The sequence below is a fragment of the Bos grunniens genome, chromosome 13, assembly GCF_055505025.1.
Source record: "Bos grunniens cultivar Pamir isolate PY7600 chromosome 13, Bosgru_T2T1.0, whole genome shotgun sequence".
Taxonomy (NCBI): Eukaryota; Metazoa; Chordata; class Mammalia; order Artiodactyla; family Bovidae; genus Bos; species Bos grunniens.
In genome coordinates, this window is record NC_141177.1 from 18,898,008 (window position 1) to 18,910,080 (window position 12,073).

Here is a 12,073-nt window from a genome sequence, read left to right on the forward strand (position 1 = left end):
CTGATTTATTGAACTGCCTCCTTGGACGTTTATGGCCACCAGGCACCCACCTCGAGTCCCAGTCATAACAGGCTGCATACTTGTATAGGATATTCTCGAGCCAAGGGGTACAAGAATTATATCATTCTTTAGAGTTCACAAATACTCTGAGTCATGCTGTGGCAGCACTGATGGGCTCAAAGGGCAGCCCAGTTTCAAATTTCAAGATTTTGTCACTTCAAGTTACAGGCCTTGGGCAAGTAGCCTAATTCCACCAACCTTGATTTCCTCTTTGGTGAAAAAGAAAAGAGAGGGGAAGGGTAAAACAATATACCTGTTTCATAGGGCTGTTAGGATACGAAAGACACTCAACACAGCTGGCACCAAGGTGGGATGCCACAAATATCAGCTGTTATCATAAGTGTGCCTCAGACAGTCTTGTGAAGCAGGCAGGGCAAAGAATATTACTCCTTATGCTCAGTTGTTCATTCGTGTCTGGCTCTTTGCAACCCCATAGACTGTAGCCTGCCAGGCTCCTCTGTCCATGGGATTTTTCAGGCAAGAACACTGAACAGGTTTCCATTTTCTACTCCAGAGGATCTTCCTGACCCAAGGATCAAACCTGCATCTCTTGTGTCGCCTGCATTGGCAGGTGGATTCTTTACCATTGTGCCACCTGGGAAGCCCCCGTACTACACTTGATCTTAGCCACCTCCATTTTTACAGAGGAGAAACTGACAAACCAGAGAAGTAACTGCAGGTCTCTGTATACTTTGCATCATTCTTGCTACTTTTCTGGACATCCAGTTCCACTGACCCTGGTCTTGGAAATTAATCGGATTATCTTCCTGGGATTTGGCTTCCTGGTCTTAAATGTATCTCCTTAGGGACATAGCTTGCTGTTAGTTCCTAGGGAGAAATAGCTAAGCATATAGCTTAGGACAGGGAAAATGGAAAGCCCATAGGGGAGGAAAGAGATGAGACCCCCAGCCCTCTGATGCCATTTCTTGGCTCTTTCCACATCCCTGTGCCACAGGGCCACAACAAGCTGGAGAATCAGCTTTTCTAAGGCTTGGAACACACGACCTTGGGAAGTCTGAGACTTCACTCAGCCTCACAATTGGTTCCTCTGATCGGAATATGGATGTGAGGAAGCAGAGTAGTCATATACAGTAGGAGTCAGGCTGATCTGGGTTCCAGTTCTGGTTTTACCACTTTCCAGCTGGATGACTTTGAGCAAGCTATTTAACTTCTCTGAGCCTCAGTTTTTCTAACCATAAAAGAAGGATAATAATATCAAATTTAGGGGGCTTCCCTAGTGGCTCAGTGGTAAAGAATCTGCCTGTCAATGCAGAAGACACTGGTTTGATCCCTGGTCCAGGAGGATCCCACATGCTGTGGAGCAACTAAGCCTGTACACCACAACTATTGAGTCTGCACTCTGGAGCCTGGGAGCTACAACTATTGAAGCCCTTGCTCTCTAAAGTCTGTACTCTGAAATAAGAGACGCCACCACAATGAGAAGCCTGGAGGCATCATAACTAGAGAGTAGCCTCCACTTGCTGCAACTAGAGAAAAGCCCGTGCAGCAATGAAGACCCAGGACAGCCAAAAATAAATAAAATTATTTTTTAAAATATCAAATTTTATGGGCCTTGGATTCAGGAAAGGGGCTATTCATTCATTCCATACATCTTTGATCCATCTATTCATTTATTAACCAATAAATATTTATTGAGGGTCTGCTGTGACCCAAAACTGTGCTCAGTGTTGGGATAATAATAACAACTACAACGTTTATTGAGGGTTTATTATGTACCAAGTACTGTTCTTAGCACTTTACATGAAATCTCTTATCTTACAATGCTCATGCACTCAAGTTCCATGCATGAATGAAAGATAAAGATCCCAAAGGATACTAGAATGGTAAGATAATATACTGAATCAAAGGAAATGAAATAGACAGAGGGAAAAGTCAAGTTATGCATCACAATGCATGAAACCAACGGTACATGTACAAGAACTGAAATGTGATCTCACAGTTTCTGACGGGAAAGAGACAGTGCGGTAGGTAGCCATGACTTCAGTAGAATCAGCTGAATATAATGTGGGTGCCTAAGTGCAAATACAAGTGTGGGCTTCATTAATAGACATGCACTGTACAAAACCCAAGGGAACTGTGGTTCTGCTCTGTTAGCAGGACTTGGGGAGTGTTGGGATGGTTAGTGTGAGGGAGAAGCAGAGTCAAGGATGAATCCTGTGGTTTTTAGCTTGGGAAACTGAGGGGACGGTGTGCCACTCAACAACAATGAAAAGAAAGAATACGGAAGGAGGAACAGATTTTGAGAGGAAGATAATGGGGTCAGTTTTGAACATGTCAAGTTTGAAGAAATTTTACGAGGTTGGCTTTAAAATAGCCATTGGAAAAAGAGCAATTCTTCCATGAAATGATATGTAGAAGAAAGGACATATGTATGTGATATACGCAGGTTTGTGAGCTGGGTGGTAGGAAGCTGAGTTTCTTTCTGTTGGCTTCTAATTTTTATTTCCTCTGTGAAGCAGGAGGTGAGGCCAATTGTTTACAGACAATAGGAAGGGGTCAGAGTCAAGAAATGTGAAACAAGTTCCTGGTATGGGTTAAATGGTGTCCCTCAAAAAAATATGTTAAGTGGGACTTCCCAGTGGTCCAGTGGTTAAGACTGCACACCCCCAAGGCAGGGAGCTCGGGTCTGATCCCTGGTTGGGGAACTAAGATTCCATGTGTCATGCGTCAAGACTGAAAAAATTTTAAATATATGTTAAAGTCCAACCTCCCTGCTCCTAATACGTGAATATAACCTTATCTGGAAAAAGGATCGTCACAGATGTAATCAAGTTAAGATCATCAGGGTGGGCTCTAATCCAATACGACTGGAGTACTTATAAGATGTGGGCCTTCCCTGGTGGCTCAGTGATAAAAGAATCCTCCTGAAATGCAGGAGATGTGGATTCTATCCCTGGGTCGGGAAGATCCCCTGGAGGAGGAAATGACAACCCCCTCCAGTATCCTTGCCTGGAAAATCCCATGGACAATGGAGCCTGGAGGGCTACAGTCCATATGGGTCACAAGAGTTGGACACAACTGAGCAGGCATGCATGCATTTACAAGATGAGGAGAGTCACAGAGACAGGAACAGAAGAAAGCCATGTGATGACAGAGGCACAGATTAGAGTTTTGCAAGCTGTAAACCAAGAAACACCAAGGATCCAGAGTTCCCTGATGGCCTGGTGGTTAGGATTTGGTGTTTTCACTGCAGAGGCTTAGGTTCATTGGATCCCTGGTTGGAGACTGTCGGGCATGCGGTGCAGTGCAGCCAAAATATAAAAACAAACACCTGCCCCCCCCAAAAAAAAACCCACCAAGGATTTATAGCAATGACCAGCAGCTAGGAAGAGGCAAGGTAAGATTCCCTAGAGCTTTCAGATAGAATGTGGTCCTGCCAACACCTTGATTTTGGACTCCTAGGCTCCAGAACTGGGAGATAATACATTTCCATTGTTTTAAGCCACTTGGTGTGTGTGTTGTTTGCTATGGCAGCCTTAGGAATCTAATACAGTGTTATTAATAAACTAGTTTTGGAGAAGAGAGCAGAGTTAAGCATAATAAAGGTTGGTATCCATATTTGGTGGTATCAATAGGCTCTTTGCATGGTTTTCTCCAGTAGAACTTAATAATCTAGATGCAGGCATGGAACAAATGGACAATTAGAGGCAGGAAGTCTCTCTAGATGGGGTGGGGAGAAAGACTTTTGAGCAAGGGAGTTACACTGACAAGAGACAATTAGGCAATTCAATTGACAAGACTGTATGATGTAAGCTAGACAGGAGGAAAGGGGAGAAAGTTGACAGACAACTGTGTAAAGAGGAGAGATAAAAAGCCTGGAGGTCTCAGTGGGGTAGAATGACAAATGTACTAGGAATGAATGGATGCTTAAAGAATAGGATGATGAGAGAATTCCTAGGTGGTACAATGGTTAGAAGTCTGTACTTCTACTGCAGGGGGCATAGATTCATTATCTGGTCAGGGAACTAAGATCCCACAAACCACACGGCATGACCAAAAAAATAGTGGTGAGAATTCCATTCTGGAATGGAATAAATCAAAAATTTCATAACTAATTTTGGTGGTAAAGTTCAGGAATTGGCCATGGCATTAGGCAGCTGGACATTTCACAGAAATGGATCATACTTATACAATACCCTTTAGTGACTGACTGCTTTCACTTAGCATAATGTTTTCAAGGGTCATCCATATTGAAGTATATCAGTAGTTAACTCCTTGTCGTTGCTGAGTAATAATCCATTTTCTGGATATACCACATTTTATTTATCCATTTCATCAGTTGAAGGATATTTAGGTTGTTTTTGGCTACTTTGAATAATTTTGTGATGAACATAAATATGCAAGTTATCATGTGGACATATGTTTTCCATCCCGCCTGTCCTAAATCACTTCAGTTGTGTCTAACTCTTTGCAACCCAATGGATTGTAGCACACCAGGTTCCTCTGTCCATGGGATTCTCCAGTCAAGAATACTGGAGTGGGTTGCCATTTCTCTCTCCAGGGGATCTTCCTGACCCAGGGATTGAACCCAAGTCTCTTATGTCTCCTGCACTGGCATGTGGGCTCTTTACCACTAGCATCACCCGTATGTTTTAATTTCTCTTAAATATATGCCCAAGAATTGTTAAGTTTATGTTTCTAATTTACAGGAACTGTTTTCCAAAGCAGCTGTATAGTTTCACAATCCCATGCATGAGTTATCCAGTTTGTCACATCCTTGCCAGTACCTGTATTACATATCTGCTTGATTATAGCCACTTGGTGTGATGTGAAGTGGTATCTCATTATGTTGTGTACGTGTTTCCCTAATGACGTTGATCATCTTTTCATTCGCTTATTGACCATTTGTGTATCTTCCTTGCAGAAATGTCTGTTCAAATCTTTTACTCATTTTTGACTGGGTGTTTTTTTTTTTTTTTATTACTGAGTTGTATAGCTCTTTGTATACTCTGGATACAAATCCTTTATCAGATAGGTGATTTGCAAACATTTTCTCCTAATTTGTATCTTTTCACTTTCTTGATGGTATCTTTTGCAATGAATAGTTTAAATTTTCATGTAGTCCAATTTACCTAGTTTTTCTTTTGTGTGCTTTTGACGTATTTAAGGAGGTTTTGCCTAAAACAAAGTCACAAAGACTTACTCTTATGCTTTATAGCTAATTTTTTACATTTAGATCTATGATTCATTTTGAGTTAATTTCCACATGGTGTGAGATAGCAATAAAATGTCATCCTTTGGCATTGTCTTTAAAAACTGTTGTATGTGTTATACTTTCACAATCATAATATGCTAAGGGCAAGGACCAAGTTTCACTTCTTTGTATTTCCCATAAAACCAACAAGTAAAAAAATTTTTTTTTTGGCAGAAGATTTTAAGAGTGGTTTGGATGTTTTTCTTTCAATGTTAAAGGGGATTATATAGATACAGTACAAAGTCCAAACAAGACAAAGGATATAGGTGGAAAAAATATGTCTCCCTTCCAGACCTAACATCCTAGTCCCCTAACCCTCTTCCTCAGAATCAGGCACTATAACTACCACTACCAGTTTCTTGTGTATCCTTCCAGTGATTTTTCTGCAGCTATAATAACACACAGAATAGAATCTAAAGTCTTTATCATGGTCAACAAGGTTCCTCAGGATCTGGCTCCTAGGACCATCTTGTCAACCTCATCTCTTATCATACTCTTCATTATTCATTTGGCTCCAGCCAATAAGCTCCTTTTTCTTCCTTGGAAACATCAAGCATTCTCTCACGTTGGGACTTTTGTACTTGCTGTTCTCTCTGCCCAGCATGTTCTTTTACATGGGTCACTCTATCATTTCATTCATATTTTTGATCAAATTCAGTATGGCCTTACTGGATCATTCTATCTAAAACAGCACCCTATTATATTTTGTTCTTACCTTTCTTAGCAGTTACCATACCTGACATTATATTTATTTGCTTATTGCTTGTCTTCTCCACTGAAATATAATCTCCATGAGGGCAGGAACTTTGTTTTATTCTCTTTTGTATCTTCAGAATCTAGATCTGAGCCTGGATCATGGTAAATACTCAGCACATATATATTTGTAATGTAGGATTAAAAAAAACATATTTATTTATTTGGCTGCCCTGGGTCTTTGTTGTGGCACAAGAAATCTTTAGTTGTGGCATTAGGGATCAAGTTCCCTGACCAGGGATTGAACCTGGGCCCCCTGCATTGGGATTTCCTTATTTGAGTTCAAAATCTGTCATAAAGCAGCAGGCACAATTCTCAACATCAACAACACATTGGCCCAGGAACTGCTAACAAACATACAGTGCAGTGGTGCTTCAAGAAGTTTTGCAAAGGAGAAGAGAGACTTGAAGATGAGGAGTGTAGTGGCCAGTCATCGGAAGTTGACAACAACCAGCTAAGAGCATCATTGAAGCCGATCCTCTTATAACTACATGAGAAATTGCCAAAGAACTCAATGTCAAACATTCTATCATTGTTCAGCATTTGAAGCAAATTGGAAAGGTGAAAAAGCACCCTTGGTAAGTGAGTATTTCATGAGCTGACTGCAAATCAAAAAAATCTTTGTTTTGAAGTGTTGTCTTCTATTACTCTTACGCAACAACAAAGAATCATTTCTTGATTGGATTGTGATGATCGATGAAAAGTGGATTTTATATGACAACTGGTGATGACCAGCTCAGTGGATGGACCAAGAAGAAGCTCCAAAGCATTTTCCAAAGCCAAACTTGCACCCCCCCAAAAAAAGTCACGGTCACTGTTTGGTGGTCTGCTCCTAGTTTGATTCACTACACCTTGCTGAATCCCAGCGAAACCATTACATTTGAGAAGCATGCTCAGCAAATCGATGTGATGTACCAAAAACTGCAGTGCCTGCAGCCAGCATTGGTCAACAGAATGGGCCCAGTTCTTTTCCATGACAACATCAACTGCACGTCATACAACCAACACTTCAAAAGTTGAACCAATTGTGCTACGAAGTTTTGCCTCATTCACCGTATTCACCTGACCTCTCACCAACTGACTACCACTTTTTCAACTATCTTAACAACTTTTTGCAGGGAAAATGCTTCCATAACCAGCAGGAGGCAGAAAATGCTTTTTAAGAGTTCATTGAATCCCAAGGCACAGATTTTTACTCTACAGGAATAAATAAACTTATTTCTTGTTGGCAAAAATGTATTGATTGTAATGGTTCCCACTTTGATTAATAAAGCTGTGTTTGAGTCTAGTTATAATGATTTAAAAATCACGGTCAGAAACCGCAATTACGTTTGCCCCAACCTAATATTTTCTAAGGAAACATGTATAAGTACGTGAAAACAAGCATTAAAAAAAATCTGGAAGGGAATTCAATTTTAGAGAAGGTGGAAAGTTGGGATTCAAGGTGGTGGTAAAAAGGGACTGTAGCTTTATCTGTAACATGCTAATTTTAAGAAAAGAGAGTATAAGTATAAATCTGACTTTTAATTTAAAATTAATAAATTAAAATTTATAAAGCAGAGTTACAAACTTCAACTGCTGCTACTGCTAAGTCGCTTCAGTCATGTCCGACTCTGTGCGACCCCATAGACGGCAGCCCACCAGGCTCCCCCTGTCCCTGGGATTCTCCAGGGAAGAACACTGGAGTGCGTTGCCATTTCCTTCTCCAATGCATGAAAGTGAAAAGTGAAAGTGAAGTTGCTCAGTCATGTCTGACTCTTCGAGACCCCATGGACTGCAGCCTACCAGGCTCCTCCATCCATGGGATTTTCTAGGCAAAAGTACTGGAGTGGGGTGCCAAAACTTCAACTAGATCCTCCATATTTCAGTGGCCCCTTTTTCTTTCAGTCTCTGTTAAACTTTTCTTCTTCTGAACTACAATCTCATACCATCTTCCATCCTTTGAGTAGAAAATTCTGCCAAGAGAAAATAGAAGCCTTAAGAAAGGAAATTAAATATCAGCCTTTTCTCTTGTCTTCTACATCTTAGTCCATTAACTCTTATGTGAATTATTTACTTGATCTTAAACCTGGTGGCTCAGACAGTAAAGAATCTGCCTGCTATGTTGGAGATCTGGGTTTGATCCCTGGGTGTCGAAGATCCCTTGGAGAAGGAACGACTACCCACTCCAGTATTCTTGCCTGGAGAATTCCATAGTCAAAGGAGCCTGGTGAGCTACAGTCTGTGTGGTTACAAAGAGTCGGACACAGCTGAGTGACTAACACTTTCACTTTTCAAACCTGTATAGTTTTTGTATCACACTTAGATCTTTAAACTGATTAACAAGAATATCGCTGTTATCCTTTATAATATGCAGTGCCACTTGCCTAACTTCCCTGTAGGAGCACTTTGTTGTTGTTTAGTCACCAAGTCCTGTCCGACTCTGCGATCCCATGGACTGCAGCCTGCCAGGCTTCTCTGTCCATGGCATTTCCCAAGCAAGAATACTGGAGTGGGCTGTAATTTCCTTTTCTAGGGAATGTTTCTGACCCAGGGATTGAACTGGAGGCTCCCGCACTGGCAGGTGGATTCTTTACCACTGAGCCACCAGGGAAGCCCGTAGGAGCACTATACCACTGTTTTCAATTCCGAACACATAAACCACTCACTTGAGTGGAGAAAGCATATCAAGGGTAGTTTCCCATGTTATTCTCTAGTTAAGCTCCTTGTTGTTTCCTTCATAGCACTTAACGCAATTTTAAACTATTTTATTTTTCTCATTGGCTTACTTTTGTGTGCCCAGCCCTCCCACCACATCTATGAGTTCCAGGAAGCCAGTATCCACACCTGTCTTAGGTCCAGCACACAATGAACTGGTCATACGCCTACAGTCAATGGGTCTGTATGTTGACTGAATGAAAAGTAACATTCTGCCCCTCTGCCCCCCATAACCCTAAGAACACCCACACCTTTTCTCCTCTAATGTTCCTGGAGTACAATGAACGTAAGAGGTCTTCTGGCTAAAGCCATTCTCTCTCACCTCCGGAGGAAACGTCTTGCATCCTTGCATCTTCTATATCTTCTTCAACTTTATAATAATTTCCTATCAATACTCAAAGATGCTCCCAATTGCAACCAACCAACCAGAAACTCCTAACGTTCCTTTCTCAGGTTTCAAGTCAGCATGTGATCACCCTCTTCCCCTGAATTTCAGTACTCAGCCGTGTCCTATGTCCCTCCTTCTCCTCCGGCTCGTTTCAGGGAGTCTTAGTGTTAGGATTTCCCCAAAGATCCTGTAATTTTCAACCGCTGGTGAAAAGGTGGTAATCCTAGTGGGGACAGAGTCTGGGAAAGAGGAACTCCGACAAGAAGTTCTGAGGAGTCAGGCGGGTTAAGGAGAAAGCTACGAAAAGCCCGAGGCAGATGTCACAGAGGACTGGTGTTGCGGAGACGACTCGGGCCTCTGTGACGCTCCTGACCGAGACCAGACAGAATGGGAGGCGCGCGTTCGCGTTCCGACTGTCCAGCCGCGCGCCCGGGCCCTACCTTCTCGTGCACAGCGGGGAAAGCGCGCGCTCGTGCGCCCAGAGGCCTCTGTGCGCCTGCGCTGCGGTTGCCGGGCACCAACAGGCGAAAAGACAACCTAGCGGAGGGGTGGCGGTAGCGGAGATTCCGGAAGCCCATCCTTCACCCGGAAATGGTTGTCGAGAAACATGGCGTTGCTGGTGCGAGTCCTTGTGAGTGAAGGAGTAATTATGTGCGGTCGCCCGCCGGACTCCCGGGTTGGAGTTGGAGAGGGCGGGACGGGAACAACTGGACGGAAGTGCAGGAGCGGAGTGTGTGCGGTAGCGGGGCTACTCGGCCGCCTTTCTGCGGGGAAACTGAGGCAGCTTCCCACTCCCCCGACCCTCGATTTTCCCGTGTCTTCCTCATCTTTGGAGAAGGGAGGAGAGTGACTTCAGACCTAAATTTGACGAAACTTGCTTTTCCTCGGTCACCACCTGTAACTCCTTCCCTTCAGGGAGAGAGAGATCCGCGTTCTAATTCCTGTTCTGTCACTAATGCACAGGGTGACCTTGGGCAAGTCACTTTAGGGCTTCAGAGTCCCTAGGCGCAGGACTTCCCTGGTGGCTCAGACGGTAAAGCGTCTTGCTTACAATGCTGGAGGCCTGGGTTCGATCCCTGGGTCAGGAAGATCCTCTGGAGAAGGAAATGGCAACCCACTCCAGTACTCTTGCCTGGAAAATCCCATGGACAGAGGAGCACGGTGGGCTATCGGAGTCGCAAAGAGTAGGATGTTGAAGGAAGGAATGAAATAAGTTAGGAAGAACTATTATACGCTTGACTAAATAACAGCCATATGGGAAGCTGCTGCATGCACCTCTTGTGGTTCAGTCCTGTCTTTCTAGTGGATTCTTACTTCTAGGAATTAAATAGAACAAAAATTAGGAGGATACAGAGCTTGGTTCCTAGTTATGGAAGGATGGGAGAGTTTATACTGTCAGCAAGTCTTTAAAAAACTGGGTCAAGGGCATTTTTTTTGTAGCAGATCTCTAGTCTTTCCCATTCTGTTGTTTTCCTCTATTTTTTTGCATTCCTGTCTCTGGCTTTCCCTTGAGTTATGATATTAGGGACACTTGTTTCTAATCTTTTTGTATGTGGCTTGTATGGACCACATTTTACTTTTGTTTCTTGTCAGCCTTGCAAAGTACAGTGTCCCCTGTTGTTCTGTAGTAAATGTTTGTTTGAAGAGTAGCTCCTTCAAACAGAAAGTCACTCACTGAAGTAATTGTTGATGCCAGGGCAGAAATTGATTTGGATCTGAGGACTGCTGAAGAAATGGCAACTAGGATGTCAGAAGTGTTTTTAAGATGGATATTTGGGGCCGGGGGCGGGGAAGATGAGAATTTTGTTGGGCTGTAGATGTGAAATGAATACCTTGACTCCTCTTGGAAGTTGGTGGCTGCCCCAGCTGAGCCTGCTGCTGAGCTTGTGCACAGTTGCAGGTTCATTCCTTCTTAGTTGGTAGCATCCATGGAAACCGCCTCTCTAACTGCTTCTATTAGTTGAATCTCCCCTCGCCCCATTTATCTCTTTCTAGTCGTCTTTTTAAGTAAAAAACCAAGACTGGATAAGGAATGTCTCTCTCACTTTATACTGTATACTGTAATTCTTTGAAGTCTTATCATGTGTTAAAGTGCAGTATGTGACAAAGCAACTTGGGACTAGAGAGTAACAGGAAACATGAAGGAAGCAGATATTTATTGATCCCTTATGCTGAAGAGGCATTTGGGTTAGGCGTGGTGAGAAATTCACAAATAAAAGGAAAATGCACCTGTCTAGGAGTCGGAACGGAGAAGGCGATGGCACCCCCGCTCCAGTACTCTTGCCTGGAAAATCCCATGGACAGAGGAGCCTGGTAGGCTGCGGTCCATGGGGTCGCAAAGAGTCAGATACGACTGAGTGACTTCACTTTCACTTTTCACTTTCATGCATTGGAGAAGGAAATGGCAACCCACTCCAGTGTTCTTGCCTGGAGAATCCCAGGGACGGGGGAGCCTGGTGGGCTGCCGTCTATGGGGTCACACAGAGTTGGACACGACTGAAGTGACATAGCAGCAGCAGGAGTTGGAAGGGCCTTGTTTGAAAGGTTGGCCCCATTACCAACTATGGGTATGGCCCTGAGCAAGTCAACTAATTTCTCTGAGCATCAGGTTTTCTGAAGGGTAAATTTGATAGGGTTGATCAGAAAATCAGTTGATACAAGTGATATTTTAAATGCTTTTCTTCCCTTTTATTCAGCAACTATTTTGAGTGTTAACTACATCCTGGGAACTCTCCAGTGGGCCAAAAATTGAAAACATAGACCTTATTCTCAACTGAAATATAGGTTGTAGTTGAAACAAGAAGTTGTGATTTCTCGAGCAATAATATTGATAGCTAATATTTATAGGGTGTTTGCTATGCAGTAATTACTCTTAAATACTTTACATATGTGAACTTAACTAAATCCGTATGACAGCCCTTTGAAAAGGTAGGCACTATTATCTCATTTTGCAGATTAAA

The 12,073-nt window shown here is 42.8% G+C and overlaps 1 protein-coding gene and 1 long non-coding RNA gene across 6 annotated transcripts in view; one reads left to right on the plus strand and one right to left on the minus strand.

Moving 5' to 3' along the window:
* Positions 1-7,533: 7,533 nt before the first annotated feature.
* Positions 7,534-9,595, minus strand: LOC147360332 (uncharacterized). 2 transcript variants are annotated; one of them, XR_015139107.1, is made up of 2 exons: positions 9,048-9,595; positions 7,534-7,983 (listed from the first exon to the last, which is right to left on the minus strand). It is a non-coding gene; the product is annotated as an uncharacterized LOC147360332 (long non-coding RNA). The 2 variants fall into 2 exon arrangements; XR_015139108.1 differs by having other exon boundaries at positions 8,977-9,544.
* UQCC1 (ubiquinol-cytochrome c reductase complex assembly factor 1) overlaps positions 9,431-12,073 on the plus strand; it is a 96,469-nt gene continuing 93,826 nt past the window's right edge. For 3 of the 4 annotated variants that reach the window (XM_086332196.1, XM_086332195.1, XM_086332197.1), the window contains exon 1: positions 9,711-9,744. In XM_086332196.1, coding sequence (XP_086188322.1) covers positions 9,721-9,744 — 24 coding nt within the window. In that variant the 5' untranslated portion in view covers positions 9,711-9,720. Of the gene's footprint in view, positions 9,745-12,073 lie in introns of all 4 variants that reach the window. The other variant, XM_086332198.1, reaches the window with a different exon arrangement.